The sequence below is a fragment of the Bombus pascuorum genome, chromosome 1, assembly GCF_905332965.1.
Source record: "Bombus pascuorum chromosome 1, iyBomPasc1.1, whole genome shotgun sequence".
Classification (NCBI taxonomy): domain Eukaryota; kingdom Metazoa; phylum Arthropoda; class Insecta; order Hymenoptera; family Apidae; genus Bombus; species Bombus pascuorum.
The window spans coordinates 12277846-12303279 of NC_083488.1; the positions used below are offsets into that span (position 1 = coordinate 12277846).

General features: G+C 38.9%; 2 protein-coding genes across 6 annotated transcripts in view; both read left to right on the top strand.

Moving 5' to 3' along the window:
- The window catches only part of LOC132905162 (uncharacterized), a 153597-nt gene that overhangs the window by 125529 nt on the left and 2634 nt on the right, over positions 1 to 25434 (top strand). The window lies entirely within an intron of this gene.
- On the top strand, positions 1 to 25434 carry LOC132904968 (uncharacterized). 5 transcript variants are annotated; one of them, XM_060955837.1, is made up of 12 exons: positions 1 to 1813; positions 2291 to 2486; positions 3830 to 3994; positions 13636 to 13763; positions 13861 to 13986; positions 15243 to 15597; positions 15722 to 15893; positions 15976 to 16075; positions 16160 to 16334; positions 16424 to 16567; positions 16786 to 17022; positions 17484 to 25434. In XM_060955837.1, the coding sequence occupies exons 1-12, from the start codon at positions 1430 to 1432 to the stop codon at positions 21917 to 21919; spliced, it is 6618 nt and encodes a 2205-aa protein (XP_060811820.1). In that variant the 5' UTR covers positions 1 to 1429; the 3' UTR covers positions 21920 to 25434. The 5 variants fall into 5 exon arrangements, with proteins under 5 accessions (XP_060811820.1, XP_060811829.1, XP_060811854.1 ...); XM_060955846.1 differs by having other exon boundaries at positions 16849 to 17022; XM_060955862.1 differs by lacking the exons at positions 1 to 1813; positions 2291 to 2486; positions 3830 to 3994 and adding exons at positions 9381 to 9974; positions 11444 to 11771.

Below are 25434 nucleotides of genomic sequence, written 5' to 3' on the forward strand. Positions count from 1 at the left end.
ATATTCGTCGACGCCAAGACGCGAAAGCTGTTAAAAAAACAAAAAATGTTACGAATAAAAGCTGCTAGTAATAAGAGTAAATTACAGATTAAAACCACGACGAGGAAACATAATAGTAATCTTAAACGTATAAACATCGTCTTTAAAAGTTCTGAAGTGAATACGTGTACTGTAATGACAAGTGAAAAGTGAAATAAAATTTCTCTTAGAGATAGACACCCGATGACTCTAATCTAGTATTATAAATATCCCGCGCGACATTTGAAACTCTTTCTCGCGGAAGTATGAAACGTGTGACATTTAAATGTGCCATAAATTTTCTGTATTAGTATTCGCATACGTGTGTGCATCAAGTCGCCGCTTTCGTTAAACGAATCCTAAACAAAGACCAAGACAACGCGTAATATATTTAATTTATTATTTCGAACTGCGATCAAGTGGTATTCGTATAGAATTGTTTGTAAATATCATTCCGCAATTTACAGCACCTATTTCATCGACGGCGATAGTCGCTTCCATTTTATAAACGCAAATGAAAACGTGTGCGTTTCGAACGTTTCTTCAGCCTTGATTTTTCCTAATCGCGGTGGAAGCAATTACGAGTACGCGTATGTTAAAAATGATAAATGGTAGATAATTCCAATTGTAAGAAGGTCATTCATTATCTACATCCTCATACCAATGTCAAATAAGTATTGTCCTGCAATTTATTCGTTCATTTAACTACACTTGGTCAATCTTTATTATATCTCCATATGCGTCACTTTGTGTACATTCAATTGTGGTTGTTAGTAATTTATTTCAAGCATTCCCGGCAATTAGCAGGCACAAAGAATAGAAATTTATATCTAACTTGTTATTCATATCTTTTCACATTTCACTTAATTCTCTTAACAGTAACATGTTTAGCAATATAACAAATAAAGTTCGTTACGTCAACTTTACAAATTACAATTATATTCTATTGGATATTTCGTTTTAAACTTTTATCATTTATTTGCCATTTATTACAAGTAACAATAAATAAATAATTTAGTCCTAAATTGTTAATATCACTAGTTATTAAAGCATTGTGCGAAAGGTCCTGCTAACGAACTTTCGCATTGAAGTTGCCGAGCATTGTGTATTTGTAACTTGAAACGAGAGTAATAACCAAGAGAATGAGAAACTAACATTCTGTCACGTTGACGCGCGCGAATTCCGTTTGAATGTGAAATGTTTTCCTGGCGAGTCAGACGTAAACGTATTCTCAATGCTCTCGCGGAACAATATTACTGACATTTCATAAATAATCAACTCTATTGTCAAAAGAGGTGAAACGATCGTACGCACGATGTTTCTTAAACCTCGTACCACCTACAAGAAGTTCCAGTGAGCTCGAATGACTATACTAATAAGTATAATAGCTTAACAGTCACGTTGATGAACCATGAGCTGTAACGTGATGCCTCTGAAGAAGTACGCGGAAATTAGTTACCGCGTGAAATGTGTGGCCGTGGAAAATGAGCGCGTGTTTGGTGACGTGTACGTCACACAACAAACACGAAATTTGCTGTATTGCGCAGATGGATATCAGTTTCCCTCATTGTATAACAAAAGCAGACGCAATCTGATTCAGAGATCATGGGAAGGTCCGGATTTCATGGAATTGAATCGGAAAAAGCCGATCAGAAGGGCTAGTTGCATGCCGACCAAAGTGGAGAGAACAAGTTTCAAGAGGTCGAAATCGTTGGGTGACACGTGGGACGTGATCGAAACTGATTGCAAAAATGCTAACAATTCGAAAGATGAAAATGACATTTGCAAGCCGAAGGTAGGCTTATAGAAAAATATTAATCCTTGCTCGGCGCAAGTTAAATCATAGATAGATTGGGGATACCAATATCGAGTATTTTATTCTATAGGAGTAAAGCGAAGAGAACAAGAAAGAGCTTTGTATTCATGTTTTATATCGCGTAAGAAATAAAATTATTCCTGTTATTTAGCAGTATTTTCGCAGGACTACAAATATTTGATACTTTGAATATGAAATATAAAATCTAATGAAAGATGTTTCAATGAAAAATGAAGGACGTGCTCTAATACTTTTCATAGCCACTGTAGTTTGGTAAAATATAGTAAAAATACCACGTAAATGTAACTGAGAAGATAATAAACGTAAAATATGTGCATGAATTAAAGTTAATTTTTGTTCGAGGGTGAATATGAAAATATTATTTAAAAGTGTTACCAAAATTTGGTTCTAAAATCCTCATACAATACAAATAAGCATATTATTTCTTCCATTCAGACATATCCATCACCGTTACCGAATCCGCCCGAGAAAAAGGAAGGAACCGTGTCTTCGTTAGTTGATCAATTGTTGCTAGATATTTATGGATTGCCAGACGGTGACAGAAGACGATCGGAAAGTGACTCGACAGCTTCATCCCTGAAGATACGTCCGCAACATCAGCACCTGCAGAAGGCGCGTTTACTCTGGAAAAGTAAGAGTAATTCAATAAGAGTTGGATATGTCGGAGGAAAGAATAGAGCGGTCGTGGGTGGCGGATAAACACGTTAGCTCGAGGACATTTATTGTAAAGCATATTTCTCCCAGAAGCACAGTAGCTACTCTTAAAAATAAAATTACGGAAGAGAAATGGTTGGATACGTTCCAATGGAAAGCATTTTATTAAAAGAAATAGTAGCTTCTATTTTAAAATAAGAATACTTTTGCTGCATCGCGTGAAAAATCGCAATTTTCAACTAAATTTGTCGCGTTAATCACGAATGTCGCGCACAAAGAGCACAGTGCCACTTCGTTTATGATATTTAAACGTAATTCAACTCATGAAGTTTGAAATGTGACCGGATTAGGCAAAGATACTTTGGCAGGAGCTGACGAGACAAGAGGTCGTAGAGACGAGACAGACAAGCGACCTCGTTGACTTCGAGGCACGAAGGTTCTTTGACTTGGAGTACTACTTTTTCCTCCTTTTTTCCTTCTTCTTTTTTTGAAGGAGAAGCACTTCTTTTATCTCTATACGCGATGCTGCTTCATTCTACCTCGTTGAACATGCATAAGGAAATACAGAGGAGAGATTACACGTCTTAAACTAAAACACCACGAAAAAACGTCGAAATGATCAAATCGATATAAATCGATATATATATTTATTTCATAGAAACATTAGAAACGCATTACTCATTAAAAGAAGCAATTATAGGAGAAGAAGAATTATAAGTAATTATAAATAAAGATAAAATATATATTTGACGGATTAATTTTATCTCCTACTACGTGGAGAAATTAAATTACACGACATTTCATTAAATCACTATATTTGGTCCGTGACACGTGACAGTTATTCGAGATTCTTTTTAAGCATCTTGTGTATTATAGACGATGAGTCGTTCCTTCAATTTCTACCATCTAAATTTTAACGCGAAAGTTAACATAATTTAACTTAGTTATCGAAAACTTTGACGAATTTGCGAGACGAACGTGTGTTTGGAATGACGAAAAGAAACAGTCGGAGGGAGTGCACGCCCATTTCATCGAAGTACGCGGGGAGCATAAGCGGAAGGGTTGGGAAACTTCAATCTTCGGACGCTATGCACACAGGGTGAGCCCTTTCGGGCCGTTATCAAGATTGCAACGCGAATTCAAAGATTTCTCCAAGTGTCTCGCCTTTTATCCGCGTCAGGATATAAAACACGCGACTCCCAATTTTGAAATAACCCCGTGCAATTCGGAATATTGTACATGCTCGTTACACTATAACTCTTACGAGATTAAAAAATTTTTTTCGTGCTCGTTATGTAACGCATGTTGAATTCATTTCAGGCGACCACGAGCTTCAAGTTTTAGTGCTGAATTTACGCGACCATATTAATCACACTGGTGAAATACTCATTCGGCAGTTGCGCCGTAAAGATTATCTCACCACCAAATGTGAGAAACTATGCGCCATAATTACGGCTCACCTTCTGGCAATTAGTCCAAAACGCGGTGAGTACATTTTCAGAATTTTTACAATCTTGTTGTTGATTTTTTCGAACTTTAAACATGACATACGCGTACACTTGTATTTTGGTATTCCTTCATTTACTTTTAAGTTAAGTGATCGTATCGTTTCGTTATTTACTCGCATGACATTTATAACCATTAAAATTGGCTTAGGGGAAAAGAAGTAGCGTTTAAACAAACAGCAACGTTCTTCCAATGTCGACGATAATGTCGCTGGACAAACAATAGAGGTTCATATAATAGGGAAACACAGCTGTTCGCGTGGAGTTGCTTCAAGCTCCGTATTTCCCTTTCTGACAATAAAACCGTCGCCGCACAAAAGCGATCTTCGTGTTTCGTCTTGACGCGAGAAACAACCGCGCGATTTATACCGTCTCTTCGTTAACCGCTGGTAACTTATTGTTTATCTTATCGTCGTTTTGCATTTATAAATATGGAAAACAGTTGGAACAGGAATTCGGACCGGTGTCCAGATCTGTGGCACAGATATGCAAATTATGTGCATTCTTAAGAAAGGCACAAAGTTATACTTTACAAACTTACAAAAATATTCTCATTAAAAATTACAACACAATATTTAATCTTTTTGACACGAACTCCTATGTCTAATATCTATAACTTATAAATGGGAGCTCCGGTTCGATCGCCATCTATTTCAATGAAATTTATCGCATCAATAGTTCTATATACAATGATTAAAACATAAAATTAATCAGGTTCGACATTTCATTTTCATAGTATGAAATTTGTGTAGTCAAAAAGTCATTAGATAATACGAAATATAATATCCTGGAAATTAATTAATTAATAAGTAAATTCTATAATAAATACAACAGTATGCAAATGCATTTTTTAGTCATTACTTTACTAAACAACTTTCAAAGTTTGTGTTTTACGCTGTGTTTGCTGCGCATGCCCGAGAATTCAAAGTTGTCGTCCAACTATATGGATTTTTGCTAGCAATTTCAATTTCTCCATTCTCCGATTTTTTATAGAAACCTTAATCTGCTCGCCATACTTACTAAAACTGCAGAAAAAATAATACTTAGTATATACTGTTATGGAATGAGATTACGTTATTAACACGACCATGTTACTCTGTAAGATCATGTCCATTTTGGAGCAGGAAGGCATTGCTCTAAAATTGTTCACGCTTCAGAAAATGTATTATCGATACTTTTAATGTGTTATTATCATGGCGTATCGCGAAAAATATTACGCTGATGGCCGACTCGTCCGGAAAACAAAGAGGGCCTTCTTTTTCACGTGGCACGACGCGCGCTCGGTGATCAATAATTAGACTTTGCCGCGCGTATCGTGCGCAACACGCATGCCCGGCGTGCGGTAAGTGCGGCTGAACCTCGCGGTATAGCGTCATTGATAAAGTTTTAATGATGTTGCGCCTGCGAACCGGAAATGCGGAACTTTCCTCGGTCTTCTCTTTAACTTTAGATCTGCATTTAGTGCGATGAACCCGATGCATCGCACGAGCCGATGCACAACTAAACTGGCACGCTCCGACCACCAGGCAAACATTTCATATCTGTGTTTACCTCCAGTTTTGCATAGTTCGCTTGTATCGTGTGATATTTTCACATAAGCAATTTTATGGTTGAGTTTTCACCACACGAACGAGCTGTTATACTTAAAGTCGCTGAAGTGTACTTAAATATACATTATAATGACATTAGAATTTAAAGGTCGTTTACTTGGCTTCATTTAATTTTTATCTTTTAGTAGTTAAATACCTGTTTTAAAATATGTCGAAATTTTTTTGTCGAATGTAGATGATATTTTGCATTCTTTTGATCGGTATTGTCGTTCCTATTATTGAAATCCCTTTTTTAGTATTTTTGCACCCCCTCTTTTTTTATTTCTCTTTTTTAGATACTCTTACACTACAGTTTTTACTCTTGGAATTTTTCTTTTCGATAACTTACGGCGGATCTCCTGTATATTGAATATGTAGGTTTTTTTCTTATTGCTAAAATTTCTGACTTTTTGAAAACAATTTTGTAGTAGGATCATTTTTCTGTATGCTCCTGTAAACTTCTCTAAATCCTCGTTTTATTTCAAGGAAGCTCCTACAGTAACAGATTATTTTCCATGATCGATTTTAAATGAATCACTATCGTCAAAAATAGTTGTTGGAAAAGGATCCTTCAGACGTTTCTACAGTGGTCAGATATTCCGAAAGGATTTCGGACAAAGTGATCACTGACTGCCCACAGAGTGCACAATATCCCCGACAGGTACTCGATTAGTGGGTTGGTTCAACCTGACCTATAAAGGTCAGCTGCGACCTAGGCACACATAGAAATTGAAAAAGTAATGGATTCGAACAACCCTCGTGAAAAGTGCTAGGGGCTACACATCTTTCTATGAACCTTAGTATACGACATTTAATTTGGAAGAGCATCATCGACTAAGTGCTTCGTGGTACTTCCATACTTCGTAAAGATATATATAAATAGTAGGATCCTTATTCATTTCAGGTCTTAATTTCACCAAATTTACTTAAATGTAATTATCTATATTAAGAAGTTTAAAACTGCAACAATTCTTTAAAAATTATGCGAATGAAATGATTTTATATCTAATTGTTGATGTAATTGTTTCTCGTTCTCACTGTGTTTTAATCAATGAACACAAATAGTTAATCAATAAATGCATTTTTAAGGACATGCAATTATTTTCATTCTATACGCAATATCGATTTTTATATTTATATTACTCAATCTTATAATTTTCCTCCTTTAATTTTTGCATTTAACAGATTGTCATCTGAAATAGGAATATGATAGACATCTCAAATAATTTCATTTAGTGTTCAAAATAGGTTGTTTTAATATTATATGCAGTAAGTGCGACAAGTACGGCGAGTAAATTATTTGGGATCTAGTCTAGGTAATCAAAAAATCATAAATATTTTTCTGGAACGAGTTTGCACCTAACACTTTGTAATTCTACATTATCGACTTGCGAAGAATTAATCTCCTTCTTGTCATTTATCAATTTATTAGTTTTTATTACCGATTTCACCGTTCCCTTCACTACGATCCTGGTCATGGTATTCGTTTTACTCGGGACAAGATGACGCTTTCGTCGAACAATTTTTCATCCTTAACTCGAGAAACTTATCGACTTCGCACAATTTTTCAAACACAGCTTCTAAACTCTGTCCTTTGCCGGAGTGCTTCAATGGCTCAACCGAGCGTGCAAAATATTAAGTAACTGTTTCCAAGCCATTACCCCGATGTGCTTGCAAAAGCGGCAAAAACATGGTCTTGCGAAATGAGCGTATCTGCTGAATATATCCGCGCGGATTATGCGTTGATGATTGCATCGATTATCGTGATACCCCTGGCTCGCGTCACGCAGAAAATGCAATTTTTTCATGTAAACTGTATACACCAGTTTAGTTTTTATATTTAATTCACAACAACTCAACCTTTACCTTTTAACATATTTTAAATATTAAATTCTAGTGTTAAATTATTCAAATATTTCGGATTACATTTTGATATAGATTACAATTCTATCATCTCGAACTTTAATCTACAATTTTATTTGGACGATTATATTCTATCTCGAGTCATGTATTAAACTTTCCTTTTTGTAAATAAGAAAACAGAAAGCTCGTAGAAAAAATATTTCTTTCGGTTTCACTAAATAACTACACATCAAAATTACTAACATTGGCTTGGAAGTATCATCCATTGGAACTCGACCAGGATGATCGACAGAAAGAATAACCTCGGAAGCTGAAAATAAGCGATCAGACGAGACTCCAGCTGGATTGAAATGAATTGAATTGGGTCGAATTCGCGCGAAAAGGATCGCGTGTCTCAATCGAACATGGACATGCAATGTAGCATTGTTGATACGGACGAAGGTAATTCTATCTACAAACGCTAAGCTCGTCTTTAATTCATGTTCGATCAGATTTTCTATATACGAGACGGAAATCCTGGAAACGCGATCGAAAGACATCGATAACTTAAATTTTTCCATTTTCGTCGTTTCTTCCAGTTGGTTAGCTGTAAAAATGAATCGTATGGCTGATATCTTGACACTGCTGTTAATTATTTTCGACAGTTGTCAATGTCAACGATAATGCCTAATATTAATGATCATTGCTTCTGATCGAAGGGAAAACGAAACGATATACATAGTTCTTTCACATTTCTATTCTTTTATCAGAAGCAAATATTTACATGCGCATATTTCAGACTCTGAATATTTAACTACGGAATGAGTTATCATAAATTTGCCTATAGAGTGAATTTTGAAACTTCCAGAAACGTCGTTAAATTTGAATGAAACTGATATATAATACTTATAGGGGAAGAAAAATAGAATGGTTCATGGTAAAGTAGATTATCAAGTTCATACACGATGCAAGTACGTAAATACTAGTTCGTTAACTGTGCGACAACGATTCGTATCAGTTAGAACACAGCAGTTCACACGCTAGCAAGGTTATTAATAATGTAGAACGGAACACGAACAATATAGCATTACAAAAATAACAGCTATTTTTCAGTTTTTATCTTGAGAGCTTTATTTTATACCCAAGAGGATCGTCGAGATAGACACTATATCCATGAATGTATCTGATGGCCTTAGTCTCTTCGTCGTGTTGCTACTGACTCTGACGACATTTCCGACTGACCCATAAAGGACCGAGTCGATAAGTTCATCGATCCAAGGAACACGGCTTTGTTGTGTACGCGGATTAAAATCGACTGCTGCACCGCGATATGACGTGGCGATAAAATCTCTTACTTCTACTGTCTCGTATGCTATGAAAACACGCATTTATGACGGAACTTTGCAAAAGAAATAACAAATCTTAAGAATTACCTTCAAACGAACACAATAACGAGAAGCAACGTACGAAGATACCAAAAGTCATTGAAAAAACTGCAATAATTTCTCACGACGACAAGGGTAACTCTATTTAAGGATACCCATTTCCCTAACAAAAGAACTCTCAAGCAAAGTACAAAAAGAAGAAAAAGAAAGATAATGGAAGAGCTCCTCCAATTATTCAATCGCAGCACTCGTCCAACAGCGTAGAGAAAGTGTACCCCGAAGTATTCGTGGAAACGAAAGTTAGCAGCAGAACAGAACGGGAATAATCGCGGCAACGTCGTCGAAGACGCAAGGGAAAGAAGGTAATAACCGGATTCGAGCCACCCTTACGGAGCGGTCGCGGCGTTCCCGTTGGCCGCGAAGACGTTGGCGCACGCGAGCACCCCCACAGATACAAATTCCTCTCCAGTGGGGTGGTGCGGGGGCGTTAGCGCATGCGATCTAACGGGAGTGGCTTGATCACTAAGGCTGCTACAGCGAACGGTTCGCGGAACGGCTTCAGTGTGCCTATTGCAGGGTTCCACGAGACAACTACCCCTCCCATACACGCCAGGCACCATAGTTATTGTCACGGTGGATGTACGCGCGCGCGCGCATCTCTGTACTTCCGCCGGCATAGTGGTCGTTCAGCTAACTCGACGTATTCGTCTACGACCACGTCGTTGTCGTCGTCCTGATTGTATACTCTCGCTCAGTACAATTGTCCATAAAAAACAAAGTTTGGTCTGAACCAAGAAGTGAAACATCACGTCGTGTGCATTGTCGTTACAGTGCGTCGTGCAAATTCCAACGATTTGTGTGTCTCTATACCCTTGATTTCTCCTTCTCTCTCTCTCTCCCTCTCCCTCCCTCTCTTTCTCTTGCTGCCTCTTTCTCTCTCTCTCTCTCTCTCTTACGTACACAAGAGGGTGAACCAGTACGTGTCAGTGTCGGAGGGGTACACTACGGGGATGTGCTTCTGGTGAGAGTTCGAGAAACGTGTGTGCTCAGTGACACGAGGCCAGATGCGTAATACGACGTGCGGTTTTCCTGAGGACAAGCCGTCCACTTCACGTTCACGACGTTGATTCGCGCAGTGACAATGGTAAGACGTCCCTGGGGCAGTCTCGCGGGGATGTGTTTTGGTAACTTCCTTGACCGCGTCGAAGCACGTTGATTTATCGAACGACAATGATCGTTCTCGTACCTGTGCAGCTTCGAGTACACGCGAACACAGGACGAAGGGAAAGAGGACGTTGAAAGTTTCGTTAAGTTCTTTTGCTTCTCTTTGCTTGGAACGTTCTATTCGGTAGAGGAGGGGGGACATCCTTTTCCTTGGCCAAGAAATAAGTAGGCCTTCAAAGAGCGGAGAAATCGATGTGTATCCAACGGCTGAATAGGATTAGATAAATCAAAACGTTCGATACACCAGTTCGACCGATGTTAATGCCTCGTTTCAAACTGCGATTCGCGGTGAACGTGTACGTGCTCGCGTTGACGTTGGTTCGTGCTTGTGTTCGTGTTCGTGGGGTGCGTAGCAACCATATGCAGCCTTTTAGACCACTCTCTAGGTTTTTTCGGACGAATCTAGAGGATATTTGACGACGTTTTCAAACGAACTTTTGTTATTTTTATCGTTAACTCAGTATACTTTGAGCATTACTAAAAATGTCTTCACTTTATGAAGAAATTTATATTGAAAATAGTTACGTGGTAAACTTATTCTTTTTATTGCCAACGCAGTCTAAGAAACAACCGCTTTTATCTTCGACAATGATATTCGAATCTGTTAACTTTTCATCGACGCCAAATGATTTATATTATACTAAAAATTTTCGTTTCATCGGAAGACCAGAGATTTCCAATGTATACGTTACGCTCCGTGCGTCACATGCTTTCAGTTGAAACACTGATAACCAATCGATTTGTCCCAGTATCACCAACTTCTTCGTAGAATCGAGCGCGTGCATTACGTATCAGTGATACGTCCGCATTAAACGCTTTGTAACAGGTGGTATACTTCATGTAGACGCGATTAACTAAAACCACGCTGAGAATGTGATTTCGTTTGTCACCAGTATCCCGATCTAAAAAATTGCTCGTGCTTTCTAAAAATTAATGCTTTCAAGCTGACCATTCCTTGATATGCTTTTAAAAAATTAATAATTCCTTCGTTGTTTTTAACAGCGGAGTAGCTATTTAAGTTCGTTTGTTCTCTACAATATCTAAGCTTTATGTACATAAGACCATTTGCATAAGCAAAAGGCACAGGTTAATAATCGGCTCCTCCCGCTACATATTTGGTTACCTATTATTTTATCAATATACATGCACATTCGTAACCATAACTAAAGAAATTTCTTCGTTCGATTTTCATATATAGTACTCGAACGCTATCGTATACGATACGTGTGTGTTGGATAATAACGGCTAGTTGTTCTGTTCATAACTCACGGTGTATCAACTTTTCAAACTGGTCGACAACCATGACGTATCAGCGTCGACCGCAGCGTTATCGAGGAGAAACTTCCCTCGAGATCGAATGCGCGTAACGCCGACAAATGTTATTTTTAGAGAAGGTTTTGCGCGAGGTAAACGTTGCCATCGGGATTTCAGACACGTGATAAAAATGCATCTCGCACGACAGAAGGTTCGCAGAGCGCGACTAGCGAACATGATCCCGAGGAAATAAGCGGAAGGTCGACGGATCATGAATCACGAAAACGGCTGAAAGGCGGCTGCACTGCGTACAACAGGAGGCGGCTGAGGTGAAAGTGACGATGAAGAAGAAAGAGCGGCGTTCCTAATTGGAGAATGAGCGGATTTTTCAACTCCCTGAAAAACTTCGCGTCAGGAGCCGCGTACGCTGCCAGCTCTGCCTCGAAGTACGAAGAATTGGAAGGTGAACAAAACAATTTCAACGTCCGGTGCATGCGACTGTCTCTGTGTGCTCCGTTTCTCAACAAATGGGAATCAACGTTTGGTTTCGTTTCGTTCGACTGTGCATGCGAATTTCAATTAACTTTCGCTTCACGGCTTTACGTTTCAAAGCTCTGTTTTCGTTTCGGCTGAATCGCTTTTGCTTTGAAAACGAGATCACCGAATGTGATGTGATTTCATTTTTCGAATTGATTCGAAAGCATCGTAATTCCTGCTTGAGTCGTTCGCCACTGATCGAAATAGGATTTTTAAATATAGATAGAGACAGACTCTTGGGCGATTCTTTACGATCGACTATGGTAATATTTATTGTGTAACTTAAACGTTTGCCGAGATTGATACGATGCTTGCATTGGCAACTTCTTGGAACGGAGGAATGTAACTTTGTCTCCGTCGTTCTGAGAGTCAACAACGATGCTTTTGAAGGAGTCTTTACTCTTGTATTAGTAACGGGAAATATTATTTCGTTGTGTAAATTCGAATACTTTTTAATTGTGTACACAACAGAAATCTTAAGTTGCGCTTCGCTGATTATGAATTTCCTTCTAAGGCACATAAATTCCAAGGATGCAAAGTATGTACTCCCACGAGCTACTAGAAATTCATGAAACGTTTGACGATTGAATAAGTTAGAATCGAGTTTCTCGAAAAGTTGATCACACGCACTGGCGTCGTACTTTATTTCAAGTCGAACGGGTCTCTATTAATGGACTTTTCGTTCAAACAAAATCCTGTAGTTCAAAAGGAGATTCGGTTACTTGTAATGGGTGAATCAAGTTACGGAATTTGCGGAGTTTATCCTTGGGCAACAAAGGGATAATGGAAATCAGTTCACATGTGTATTTGCAATACATTCTGATAGACGAGTTATAGATTTTATATTTATCGGAGTGCGATTGTAAAATTTATAATGGGACATATGGCCATTTCAACTTGTTGACGCGAAATATATTTATTTAGTTAATGATTTCGTATTTGACTAAATTAGGTTTCAATGTAAACAAGTTCCTCTCATTTTGATCCGTAATAGGTTGAATGATATTTCGTACCTGTACTTAAAAAGAAAAAAAAAATGTTTGTGTGAAACTATAAAAATAAGGAGACATTCATTTAAGGAGTAATTAAATATATTTTAAATAAATATACTATTATATGTTCATTAATATATTTATTAAAAAATAAATTTTCAAGTTCAAATTTCAGAAATTCAAAATTTTTAATTGAGGTTTTACAAAATTGAATATATCAATCATAAAAATATCGGCGGAGTTCAAGTCGTCCACGTAGAGTGTGTCATGTATTCGATTCGAAGATTCACAACGGCTAATTAAATAATAGCATTAACGACGATAAAGCCGTCTGGCCGATAAATGTATTAATATGCTTCGAGGTTTCATGATGATCGAAGCATTCAATTCCGATTTAACTGTGCATCTTTCGTCGTTTGTTCTGCGCGTCGCCTTGTGTTAGATCTGACGTTTGATTGCAAAACTTCGTAAACCAAGCTGAATGGGAGTTGACATTTCGATCGAATTACAGATATTAACGTTTCTGTTTGTTCAACGCAATTTATACTACTCGAGCAATTTAACGAGTGTCTGTGTCCTCTCTATCCTCGATCTTCTCGTTTTTCTTTTTGATTTTCAATGTTTAACAAGTTCCATATTCAGTTAGAGGATTGTTACTCTAATATCTTTGTATTTTTCTCTATATTTTTCGTTTCACTTCTTTTCAATTTCATTTTATTCGTAGCAACGTCGAACTGCTGTTTGCACAAATTTCTTCATCAACCCCAGATATTTCTCGAGCATAAATTGAATTTACAGTCGAAGACACGAAGATGAGATTTAGCCTGACGCCGCAACCAGGAGAAAGTGGTTTTATACAATGGCTGGACGCGATGAAAATGGTTGCCAGGTTACCAGGAGGAATTCCACCGGAATTTCGAAAGAAGGCGAGTATCAGACTAGATACCGACATCTACAAGCTTATTGTCCTATAGAATGCATCCTCATTTCTCTCTATCCTTTTTTTTTCTAAATATTTCACAGTTGTGGCTGACACTGGCAGAACGTCATCTAGAGCAGCGCGGCGTAGATTGGAAGCAGGCTGAAAAGATCTGCTTCAACGAGTGGAGCAATCCTGACGATGAAGAGCTTGGTATACAAATCGTTAAAGTAAGGCTGCGGAACGTACATACTTTTTATAACAGTTGCTCATGTACAGCGGTGTTCTTATGAACTTATTGCTCACCATCTCTGGCTGTCGTAATGACGATAACGACATGATTTTTCAAGAGCAATATCTAAATTTAGAATGCAAATATATATCCATGCCTTTTTATTTTTCTCCATGTATATAACGTTGTTTTTACATTTTTTATTTGTTTTATCATTAACGAGGGCTATTAAGTACAAGCTTATTTAGATAGCGAAGAGGAAGTAATTTTCCGTTGCTTGTTAACTAATAGCACTTCAAACTGACTACTAATAAATACTTGTTCATCGTTCGTTTACTGAATTATTCATTCGCCGTATAAATAGCTATTAATATTTTTATCACTATCGTCAAACAACGTTCCAAACCACGCACTTTAAATATTTCCCAACTTCCAAATAGCTTTCACTCTCCGTTACTTTTCCCACGTTTCAACCAAATACTTTCCAAATAATCTTCCTTTACAGAACGAAAACGGTCGAAACCAGTTTTCCATTCACGTTTCACGTGTCCACGAAAATCTGACACCACTGCTACGATTCCTTCCTTATATTCGCCCTCATTCTTCGTATAATTACGCGCAATTAAATTTCGATCATCAATCACTTCGACGCCGAGCAATTAAGTGTCGCCAATGAGCCTTCCAATTAACTCGCTCGCGACGAGAAAAACTGACCTTTAACGAATCTGGCCGAGTCACCAGCCAGCTCGTTTCATTTTCCTTCGGTTTCTATCGGAATCGTAATTCGTCCCGTTAGAGTTCCATAAGTATAAAATCCTATATACACCGCCTGTTACAAACATTATTGCTATTGAAAAACTCTAACAAATGTTATCTTATTAAGCATTCCACATTATAAATATAATTACGAATGGTTTACGAAATAGTGACTAAATCAAACCTAACCCTGTTTGAGCAATTGTACAAGCTATTTCTGAATATACTACGCCATATATATTTTGAAATTTCATTAACACTGTAATATGACACTATTGTCGTGATTATATTGCTAAAATTTGCAACGAATCTGGACATGTCTATAAATCAAAAATGTATAGAAACATGAAAGATCATGAAAATATTTGAATAGTCAATTATCCACGATGATGTTATATTAATAAGTCATAATTTTAGAATTTTATAATATTGAAGCTTAGGTGATATTACACGTACATGTACACCATTATACACACTGTATTTGAACAAACTTTTTAGGACCTACACAGAACGGGCTGCAGTCTGTTTTGCGGTGCAGCTGGCAGAGACAATCAAGCGGTGCTTCGTCGAGTTCTGCTCGGTTTCGCCCGATGGAACAAGTCCGTCGGCTATTGCCAGGGCCTGAACGTGTTGGCCGCCCTCGTTCTGCAAGTAATGGATCGCGCCGAGTCCGCCGCGGTGAAGGTGATGATCTACTTGATAGAGGGTGTCCTGCCCGAGGGTTACTTCGCGGACAATCTCCGTGGCCTGTCGGTCGACATGGCGGTATTTCGAGATCTCCTCCGGGCCAGGCTGCCCAAGCTCTCGAAACATCTGGAGGCGCTGCAGAACGACGCGAAGGACAAGGCGACAGGTAACCAAACTGGTTGTGCAATCGTAACTCTCTGTTCAATTCAGTTGTAGAGACTGCGAGATCGGTCCCAGGGGCGTTGTACTGGCTTATCTTATTCGCGAAAAAACAACAAAAATTTGTTCAGGCAGCAGTTACGAGCCACCTCTGACGAATGTGTTCACGATGCAATGGTTCCTTACTCTTTTCTGTCACTGTTTGCCACAAGAGGCTGTCCTGCGCGTATGGGACCTCATATTTCTCGAAGGAGATGAGATCTTACTTAGAACCGCACTGGCCATCTGGGAAGGACTTTCCGAGTAAGTAGAATCGAACTGAATATCTATAATTCTATAGCTTCGTTTGTTCAGTTAGATATAGAGTGATATTGTTTGGTTTCAGTCGTATTATGACGGTGACATCGGCGGACGAGTTTTATAGTATAATGGGAGTGCTGACAAGGGAGATGCTCGAGTTCACGGATACTAATAACCTCATAAAGGTTTGCCAGAACCCTTTATAGAATTATTGAAAGAATTATTAGATCGAATACTTGACGAATGATATAATTGTGTCACTTTGATAGAATATCGTTAGTATGGGATCTCTACATGGTGTAACAGGGCTAAGAGAGAAACATAGATACAATATCACACCTTGGGCAAGAAAATTGAGCGACGACGAGGACAGCGATACGGAGGAGGATGAAAGACTGGCCGTGGCTGCTGCCATGTTCAGTATGGCACAGCGACTGAAGAAAGGTACGAAATAAAAATACGTTAACATTGTAATCATTGTACCGTTATGATATTAGCTGTGGTTGTTTCACATCGTAAAAACATGTTCGCAGATCGTATACCTCAAACGATTGGAGCGCTGCAGGCAATGGCACCCAGCAGCGACCGAGAACGGCTTGCTTTGGACATTACCACTTTGAAACAGCAGTACGCCAAGCTACGCGAACGTCAACGACAAGCGCATATTATACTTTCTGGTAATTACAGATTCTAATCATAGAATTAAATGTATTTTGCTAAGGTTTAAGGCACGATAAATCATCTCGTTTCCTCCATCGCTTTTGAGATGCGTGCTTGACATAAATGTTTCGCATATATTAAGGCATTTGACAGTAGAATAAGACCAATGGAAGTATGTCTGTTGCAAATTGAACGGCTACAAGAATGCATACGTTACTTTTTTTTCCTGGCGCAGCTGCATGTGCAAGGCAGACCATGGTACCACCTCCTACTTCTCAGGCCATGAATCATCTTTTAGTGGGCAAAAGTGCGCTCGTGAGTGGGAAGAATCGACCCCTGAGCCTACCTTCTGGTGCTGCAACGACGAAGATAAGACTTACGACGTTAAATCAAAACCGAAGGGACAAACAAGGCGTCACGCTTCACTGGAAAGACACCAAAAAACCGAAGCAGAAACCCTCGAATTTACCAGGTATAAATAACAATACTTCCGTAAAGTGTTCTTATAAGATTTGTTTCCAGATAGCAGGTAAATGTCTGTCTCTTCTAATTCATCACTTGCTAGTTTTTAAATATATTATTTGACAAAATAGCTTTTACTTATTGATTAAAGGTAATGAAGCACCGATAAATGGTAATACAGGAAACTACAGGTTGTATTCACATGTATCATCAGTTGGTAAATGTTTCTTACCAACAGTTAGTTTGTATCTGTTTTACCTACTATAGAAAGGGAAGTATCCTTGAAATTAAATAACATGCTTTGCATTTATACCACTGATTTAGCATGTATGTGTTAATTTAATATTATAACAACAAGAGGCAGATAAATAAAAATTATTATAAAACTTCAATGTAAAACTAAAAATATCTCGTCCTTTATGATAATCGAATTGTATATAATGGGCCAATGTACCTTCATGTACCTTTCAGAAACGGTGGAATGCAGCGTTGTAACAATACAATCCACGGAAGCTGAGCTGGCTTCTCCGAAGCGAAGCAACGGTGACAGTGATAGCGACAGCACATCGACGGAATTGTGCGACGAACCGGATCGTCTCAGTGACGTTGACAGCGAAGACCTGACGTCAGCATCGGAATCCTGTGTTGTCGGTACAGACGAGGAGAAGGGCTCTCGAATCAACGGATCACCGGTTCGCGAGAAGCCACTCGATCGTTCGTTTCTCGAGGAAAAGATAGAACCAATCAAGGTCGAAGATTCGAAGGACTCGAAAAGCTCCGAGGAAAACCTTGGTGACATATCAATCGCTAAGATCACCGACCAAATAAGACGATTATCGGCAGAGGATGACAATAATTCCATGGTTCCTCAAAAATTTAGCGTGCAGAGCAAAGAATCACCGGAAGAACAATCGACGAAAGAATTGAAAAAAGAGAAATCCATATCAGACTTATCTATAGATTACACTTCCGATAGTAATATCATTAAAAAATCGTCATTGGATTTGAACGAGTACGATTATCTAGGTTTCAGTGGCAGTAAGATCAGTTCGAAGGAAAATGAAGTATTAGTGCACGAAAGGCATCGATCTAAACAGACATCAAACGAGATTGTAGATAAACCTCGAGACGAAGTTGCGACAATCAAGAAAGACCAAACTGAAGACAAGATAGCTACGGCTATGAAACAAGATTCTTTAAACATATACTCGGATTATTCAGCAACCTTGGACAAGAAATACGATAGACTCACAGATAAATCAAACCTCGATGTAGAGATAGAAAATGAAATTAGATCGGATCGATATAAAACATCCTTCGATTTCTCTAGTAGAATATCTTTGGACTTGAAACCATATGAAACTTCAAAAGTAGGAAGTTTGACCAGTGACACTTCAGACACAGTGAATACTGAAAGAACGCTTTATGGCAAGGCCTACGTTGGTCATCTTCCTATTTCACCTGTAACAGTTGATCAAAAATTAAGCAGAGTGACACCCAGTATACATACAACGCGTAATACTACTGTATTAACTCCTGAAACGCCTGAAATTCTACATAAAACGTTAGAGAGCACATCATATAGCGATAGAATACAGACGACTCAAACGAAAGTTTATTCAGACCTAGCGAAGAGTCCTAAAACACCAGAAAGCAACAAATCATTCAGTTCAGGTGAGACGATGGGACCTGATTCGAAACCATCGAGTCTGACAGTTAGCCCAAGGACACCGGTTAGATCAGAATCTCGAGATTTCTCTATGGACAAATCGTTGTGTTCGTCAGTTAGCTCAGACTCGAAGACTTTGGTTCTTCGTTCCGCAGATTCAGACAGTACGAGAGACAGCACGAAAACCGACGCGAAGAAAATGTATGAGATTTCCAATTCGACGACACCTATCAGCATGGATTCGTTGCAGAAATCAGAAGCCAGCCCAAAACTAATCGTGAGCAGCTCCAGTGAATCGTGTAGCCCGAGTAAATTAAAGTCTTCCGAGAGGTCGTTCAGTTCGGACCTGCAATCGCCAATAAGTGCCAACTCCATAAAGTATACCTCGAATTTCAGTAGACGGGGCCAAGATGACGTGTCAGGCTCGCCAATGGACTTGAGCAGCGCTACCTCGCCGTTTTATCCGATCTCGAATCCGAATCAAAAAACTCCGACGTCCCCGTACAGTGCTTCTAGAAGAAGATCCAGTTTGGATAGCAACGAAACGTCACCTGAGCAGAAATCGACCAGTTCGAGGGAGTCGAACAAGTTCCTAGGCTATCAGTCGAAATTTGACTCTTCCATAAAGACGTCTGATATGAAAGATGTAGACGTTATAGCACGAAAAGGTGACACATTCGTCAGAACAGAGTTTATCACTAGGAAAGAAGAGTCGAGTATTAATTTGACGGATAGAAGAATCAATGTTAGCGATGTTAAGTATTATCAAACAACGAGTACAGATTACTATCGCAAGGATAAGGATACTTTTGATGACGGTGGGGATGATCCGTCATCGGAGAAAGACGTGGTACCTTCTTTGCCTCAGGAGAAGCTAGATAAACATTATTTGAACTATCGATATAGAGATAGATCGAAGTTGTTGGAAAGAAGTTCAAGTAGTTTGGATAGTAGGAGGTACGCTGATATGAAGTCATCAGCTTCCACCGATGAATTTTCAACATCGATCGCACAGAAGAGATCCAGTGACATTTTAGAAGATATTAAACACTTGGAGGCGAAAGCAAACGATGGGTCGTCGGATAATGGGATGTTGACGAAGAAGAGCAGTTATATTTGGGAGGATATGAAGAATTTAGAGGCCAGGAGGCAGGATACCTTCAGTGATTCAGCGAGGAACTTTTCCAAACATCGTCTAGAGATACCGGATATAAATATAACTGGAGAAAGCAGAAAATCGTACGTGGTACATCCGAAGATTAATATCGACGAAAATAGCGACAGCATATTGAAGACCATGGCCTGTGGTAAGAGTAACGGCACAGATGATGGCAGGGAGTCGAAGTTGGGCGTGTGGACGAAGGTGAAGCCTCGTAAAAAGAGTGACAATGGGCGGAGGAACAGCGACAGGGCATTGAAGATCATTCAAGAAAACTCCGCTATACTTCAGAAGATTCTTGCGTGTCAGGCAAAAAAGCGTCTGCCAGACCTGGAGGAGATATCGAAGGAAATTACCATTAGCCCTATAAACGAGGAGATTTCGAAGATCTTTAGTCCGATATTAGAGAAAATGGGATTAAACGAACACGAGATTAACGAGGAATTGGCGAGAATCAATTTCAAGGATTTCGACAACATGACCGCTACCAGTGTGTCCGAGTTTGATGCAAAGATCAACGAGGAATTATCGAAGCTTTCTCTGATCGACGAGACCGAGCAGATGGACCATTTCGATGTGGACGAGGTGATATCTCACGAATACTTGAACACTAGAGAAGCTCTAATAGATCGTAAGATAAATGAGGAGTTGTCGAAACTGTTGGCAAACTATGACGATCATTCTCCAGTTAGTATGGTGAGTTTGGACAAAGGACCATCCAGCCAGAATATCAGCGAGATCGAAGGACTGGACCTGTCCAGTATTTCAACTAACGTATTTTCCTATAAATCATCCAATGAATCCATTGACACGAGAAACGACTTAGGCTCGACGCAGGAACCGTCCATTCCCGTTGACAAGTTTCCGAAATATACAGCATACGCCGTATCGAAGTATCACGTGGACGACTCGTCACCTAAAAGCGACATAGACATCTACAGAGAATTGGAGAAACTCGATAAGATCTCTTCTGCACAGGTGTTACCAGATTCGACTCTGGAGATGCCACAGAAGGAATTGTCCTCGATTCCATACGTTCCAAATACGTCACCCTTCAAGGACGTGTCACCATTGAGGTACACTTCCAAGCCGGCTCAATACGACACTTCACCCCTGAAGACCACTTACGATCCCTACAAGACCTTCGACTTCAAACCCAAGTTGTCGCCTAAACACGTTTCCACTAATCCGTTTGTGTCAACTACGTATGAGAAACCTGTAGTGGATACCGCTTTCGAGTACATTAACCATAAACCAGAGATCTCGATTAACACGTATGATCTACATTTGAAGAGTCCAATGATGACGAAAGAATCGCTAGAGTTTCGTGTCAGATACGACGATGATCCGGTCAGAGAAGTTAACACCGATTACATGTCTCTCCAGCCAGAAGGTAGATCGATCACTACCCCGAGCAAATCTCCTTATTTCAGCAATGGAAATACCGAACCGTTAACGCCTACGAAATATATTTCTAAGGAGGAGAGAATCTTGGATACTGCTGGTACCTCGTTTCTGGACTATCCCAGCGAATCTTCCGACCTTCTTCGTCGAAAATACGACGCTCTGTCTCCTAAGGAGTACACTCATACCAAGATTACGACGGATTATGATAGACACTTAGGCACGTTACCTCCTATAGAACCTGGAACAGAGACAGGATCGTATTTACCGACGAGACACCGAGATTATCATTCTCTATCACCGAATCGTCAGTTTCCTGATCACTTTCCTTCTACTATCAATCATCACTACGCCTCAAAACTTTCGTCAGGTCTCTCTGACGAATCGAAACGACCGGTTTCTCATCCAGAATTCCCTGGCAAGATGAATGTTGGGAAATATGCAGAATTACCCGATAGAAGTTCCAGCAGTTACAAGAAATCATCTCTGAGTTTAGGAAACATAGGACACTCGAGTAAAGGAGCTGATAATAATTTCAACACTGTGACCAGTCCAAAAACGCAGTTTAGTCCCTTTCCTGTTAGAAACGCTCCTAGGAAGCCGAAAGAACTCACACTGAAACTGGGCCTCTACTCGCCCAAGAGTTCTGATATAGGACAGTTAAAAAGGTCATAGTGTAGGACGATAACAATTCTGCTTCTGGTTTATCGCGTTGATTTATCTGTTCTAAATGGTTGTTTGTTGTTGACTCTGCGAAATGTATCAGATGAATTGTCTTTGTTAAGGGAATGTTCGCATTGACAGTGACTACGATATTACCAAAATGGGCCTAACTTATCGTTTGTGGTGCCTGATGTTGCCAACAGCTGAAGCTAATCGTTACCAGTGTAACACGTTATATGAATTTATGTACGGATATCGATCGCAGAAATTGCGAAGTCTGCCTTCGTCTGACACGAACGTACCATGATCACGACAAACGATTGTTTGTTCTAAGTTGGCGTTTCTTGTCTAATATCGTGTCGGTTATTAACACATTCCCTGTGGATTCTACTTGTACGAATGCTTGGGAAATTTAAAGATATAAAAATGCATAGAATGCACACAGTATCCGTTATAATGTTTGACGGATGTAACAAATCTCTGCTTAAGCATGCGTTCCTCTAACCGTATCCATAAGAATATGGAATTATATAAAATTATCTACGACGGTGTATAGAAGGACGTGTCAGAAGAAAAGGCACGACTTCGAGGATATCGCTCAACGAAATGAACGTTGAACACGAGTTTCACGATTTATCGCATACTTACTCTTTAATGTTAATCATTAACTCGTTTTCCTCAAACGTTTATAGTCTACGAACGTTGAGTAATTAAAAATCATTTTTTTTCTACGAGCTCTGCTTCATACAGCTTAACACACAAAAATCTCTTCGATGTAAAAATACAAATAGAAGAAAAAATATAAGGCGAAGAGAAAAGAAGAGAAGCTTGTGAAAATAGCGTACAAATCCTTGGCGAAACGTACTCGTGCGATTTCTAATGCAATGCCTTCAATCTCCCTCCAATCACGCAGGAAAAACCTCGTTATCGCGTCTCGATTATTCACTAAATTTACGCTAAATAGTCTGTGGAAGTGCACGAAGCTTACTAACGGAAGAAAGGGGAAATTAAAAGGAAAAAGGACGAGGGAAACGTTACAAAATGCCTTCCATTCCTTCGAACGCGATTCGCTTTACTACGGTAATCTCGCATGCGATCGTAAATCATGACACTGATCGCGAGACCGTGGTAACGTGAAATTTCCTTCGAACAGATACGATATAATAATACAACCACATAGATTGTATAAAATTATAGAAGTTGTTACGACGGAGCAGCGATATAGAGCTTAATTTGTCCGTACGTTTCGCGCAAAACCTAGTCGTGCAGTGGGCGTACCGTTTAAGTAAGGACCGAGTAAGTACCATTATTCGAGGCCGGAGACACAAAAGAGGCAGTAAGGCAGAAAAAACAAATTGTACATAACTACATAGACGTTAATTGTATATTATTAAACAAAAAGAGGTTGAGAAGAGGAAGAAGAAAATGGGGTTGTGTGGAGCTTGAGAGTCGTTCTAAATCTTTTTATATAAAATAAAAGAAGTAGTATTTTTAGATGTTTCTAATATGAGATAAATCTTCGTATCGTCGCCGTCACTGAACGAGCTTAGCTGACAATGAGCTATGCTTGTCGCGAGAACGATCGTTCTTTTTGCATATTCTTTGTTACCGGTACGACTGAAAAAGAGGCAATCCATTGTTTCAAATGAATTCAAATTTAAAATGGTCTACAAGTTTAAAGAAAAATCTTTCAATTGAATATTATTCAGTTACTTTTATAATATATATTATATATATACATATATATCTTTTAAACTATAGTATCTTTTATATAATTATATATCTTCTATAGAGGATCATAATGCGAGCCTCTATAACACCTTCAATCGATATTTTATAAATACAGGTTTCATTCTATTGTAATTTGAACTGTCGTTCAAGTCGATAATCAGAAATTTCAAAATTGCCACGAAGGTAATCTGACGGAAAGAAATAAAAAATCTAATCTCAGAATTCTGGAACATGTGTTAACGAAGTAACACCACGGAAAGAATATACATAGGCAGATAACATGCAATTTATTTTCATCGGCTTGCATAGCGATATAGATGACAGTCTGTCGATCATTACGTCCAATTTAATCACTGATGGCAGGTAGAATCGTCAATTCGCAATTCAACGCGTGCAGATTTTTATACGCAACGGTTGAGCTGAAAGAAACATAAGCTCGGCGGTTAACTAGAAGCAGAAGCGAAGATCGTCGATAAAATTTTCTGATGTAGCTGGCTGCGTTAATGTGCCTCTGCGATCAACCCGCGTCAAGTTTCGGCTAATTTACAACGACGTGTCGAGAACTTGGACAAGCAAAAAAGAAAAAAAGAGAAAATATCTGCGCGTCAAGAAAACCAGAAATTCTTTTCGACGTCGTGTGACATCGGTTATAGTTCTTTTTATCTACGTCGATTACTCTAAGAAAAAAAAGTCACGCTTGTAGACAAAATTCTACGCGTATTATAAGCTAGCTTCTAGATACAACTCGCTAATTTTATCGCGAAGAAGAGATAATTCTCGATATAATTCACAGTTACCACGATCTACGAGAAAACATGTGAATCATAGCACGCGAAGCTTATGCGATAACTTTGCACTCGATTAAACGATGCATAAGAAGAAACTTTTTCTCCTGCGTAAAGAAATCGTAATCGTAAGTACGAATTAGCGTTGTCTACGATGTTACAGCGTAATATTTTTCATGGCCAATGAGAACGAAGACGAGGAGTCGCCGTCGTCATGTTCTTCCGCTGACGAGCAAACAAATCCAGTGAAACGAATCCGATGATCCGTTTCGGAAGCCTGTGAGGAATAGAAAGTATTCGTAAAAGGTGCTTTAGCGAGGCATTTTGATGCGTTAGGGAAACAAACAAGAATAAAAACTATCTAGGACGTAGGTAGCTGTTAAGGAATCGATGATATAATATCGTTTGTTCGTTGTGTCTTGCGAATGGTCGTTTTCGAAGGGCGGAATATCGCGTGGTTCACGTTGATTCCCAGCATTCGGTTCGTAATAAATTCGGTTCACTTTGTTTGTAACAACTTTTCGGATGTATCGTTGATCCGACAATATAACAGGCGTTCTCGATTCGTTTTCTAAGGTTACTTCTTAACGGCGGGAGCATTTTTTAACGTACATACACAAGTTAACACACGAAAATTATCGTAACAGACAGTGGTTAGAGTTTTTTCTACGCAGGTAATCGAAAGGGAAGAACGTAATCGGGAAGTGAAAAAATGAAGGGCGTGTTTTAAGCGGAATATTGCCTTCGTGTGACGATCGTTGCGGAGAACGTGATTGTTACGAGAGGGCACACGAGTCCTATTAGAAAAAAAGTCATTTATAAAGAAATGTTATATTTACAAAAAAAAAAAAAAAAGGGTATGTATGATGTTGTTACATGACGTTTTGTGAGACGTTGTTGTAAATATCTATCGGTACGAGAGTCATACCAGATATAAGACTGTATATTTGAAGAGCATAGAGATGTAAGTCGTTATGAATAAAAAATAAACGGAACAAATATATTGAGGAA

Excerpts from the sequence above, each read along its gene's own strand:
- LOC132904968 (XM_060955837.1), top strand. The coding sequence starts at position 1,430 with ATGAGCTGTAACGTGATGCCTCTGAAGAAGTACGCGGAAATTAGTTAC. Across the intron at positions 1,814-2,290 it reads ATGACATTTGCAAGCCGAAG|ACATATCCATCACCGTTACC; the intron begins GTAGGCTTATAG and ends TCTTCCATTCAG. Across the intron at positions 15,598-15,721 it reads CGCGAAGGACAAGGCGACAG|GCAGCAGTTACGAGCCACCT; the intron begins GTAACCAAACTG and ends AAATTTGTTCAG.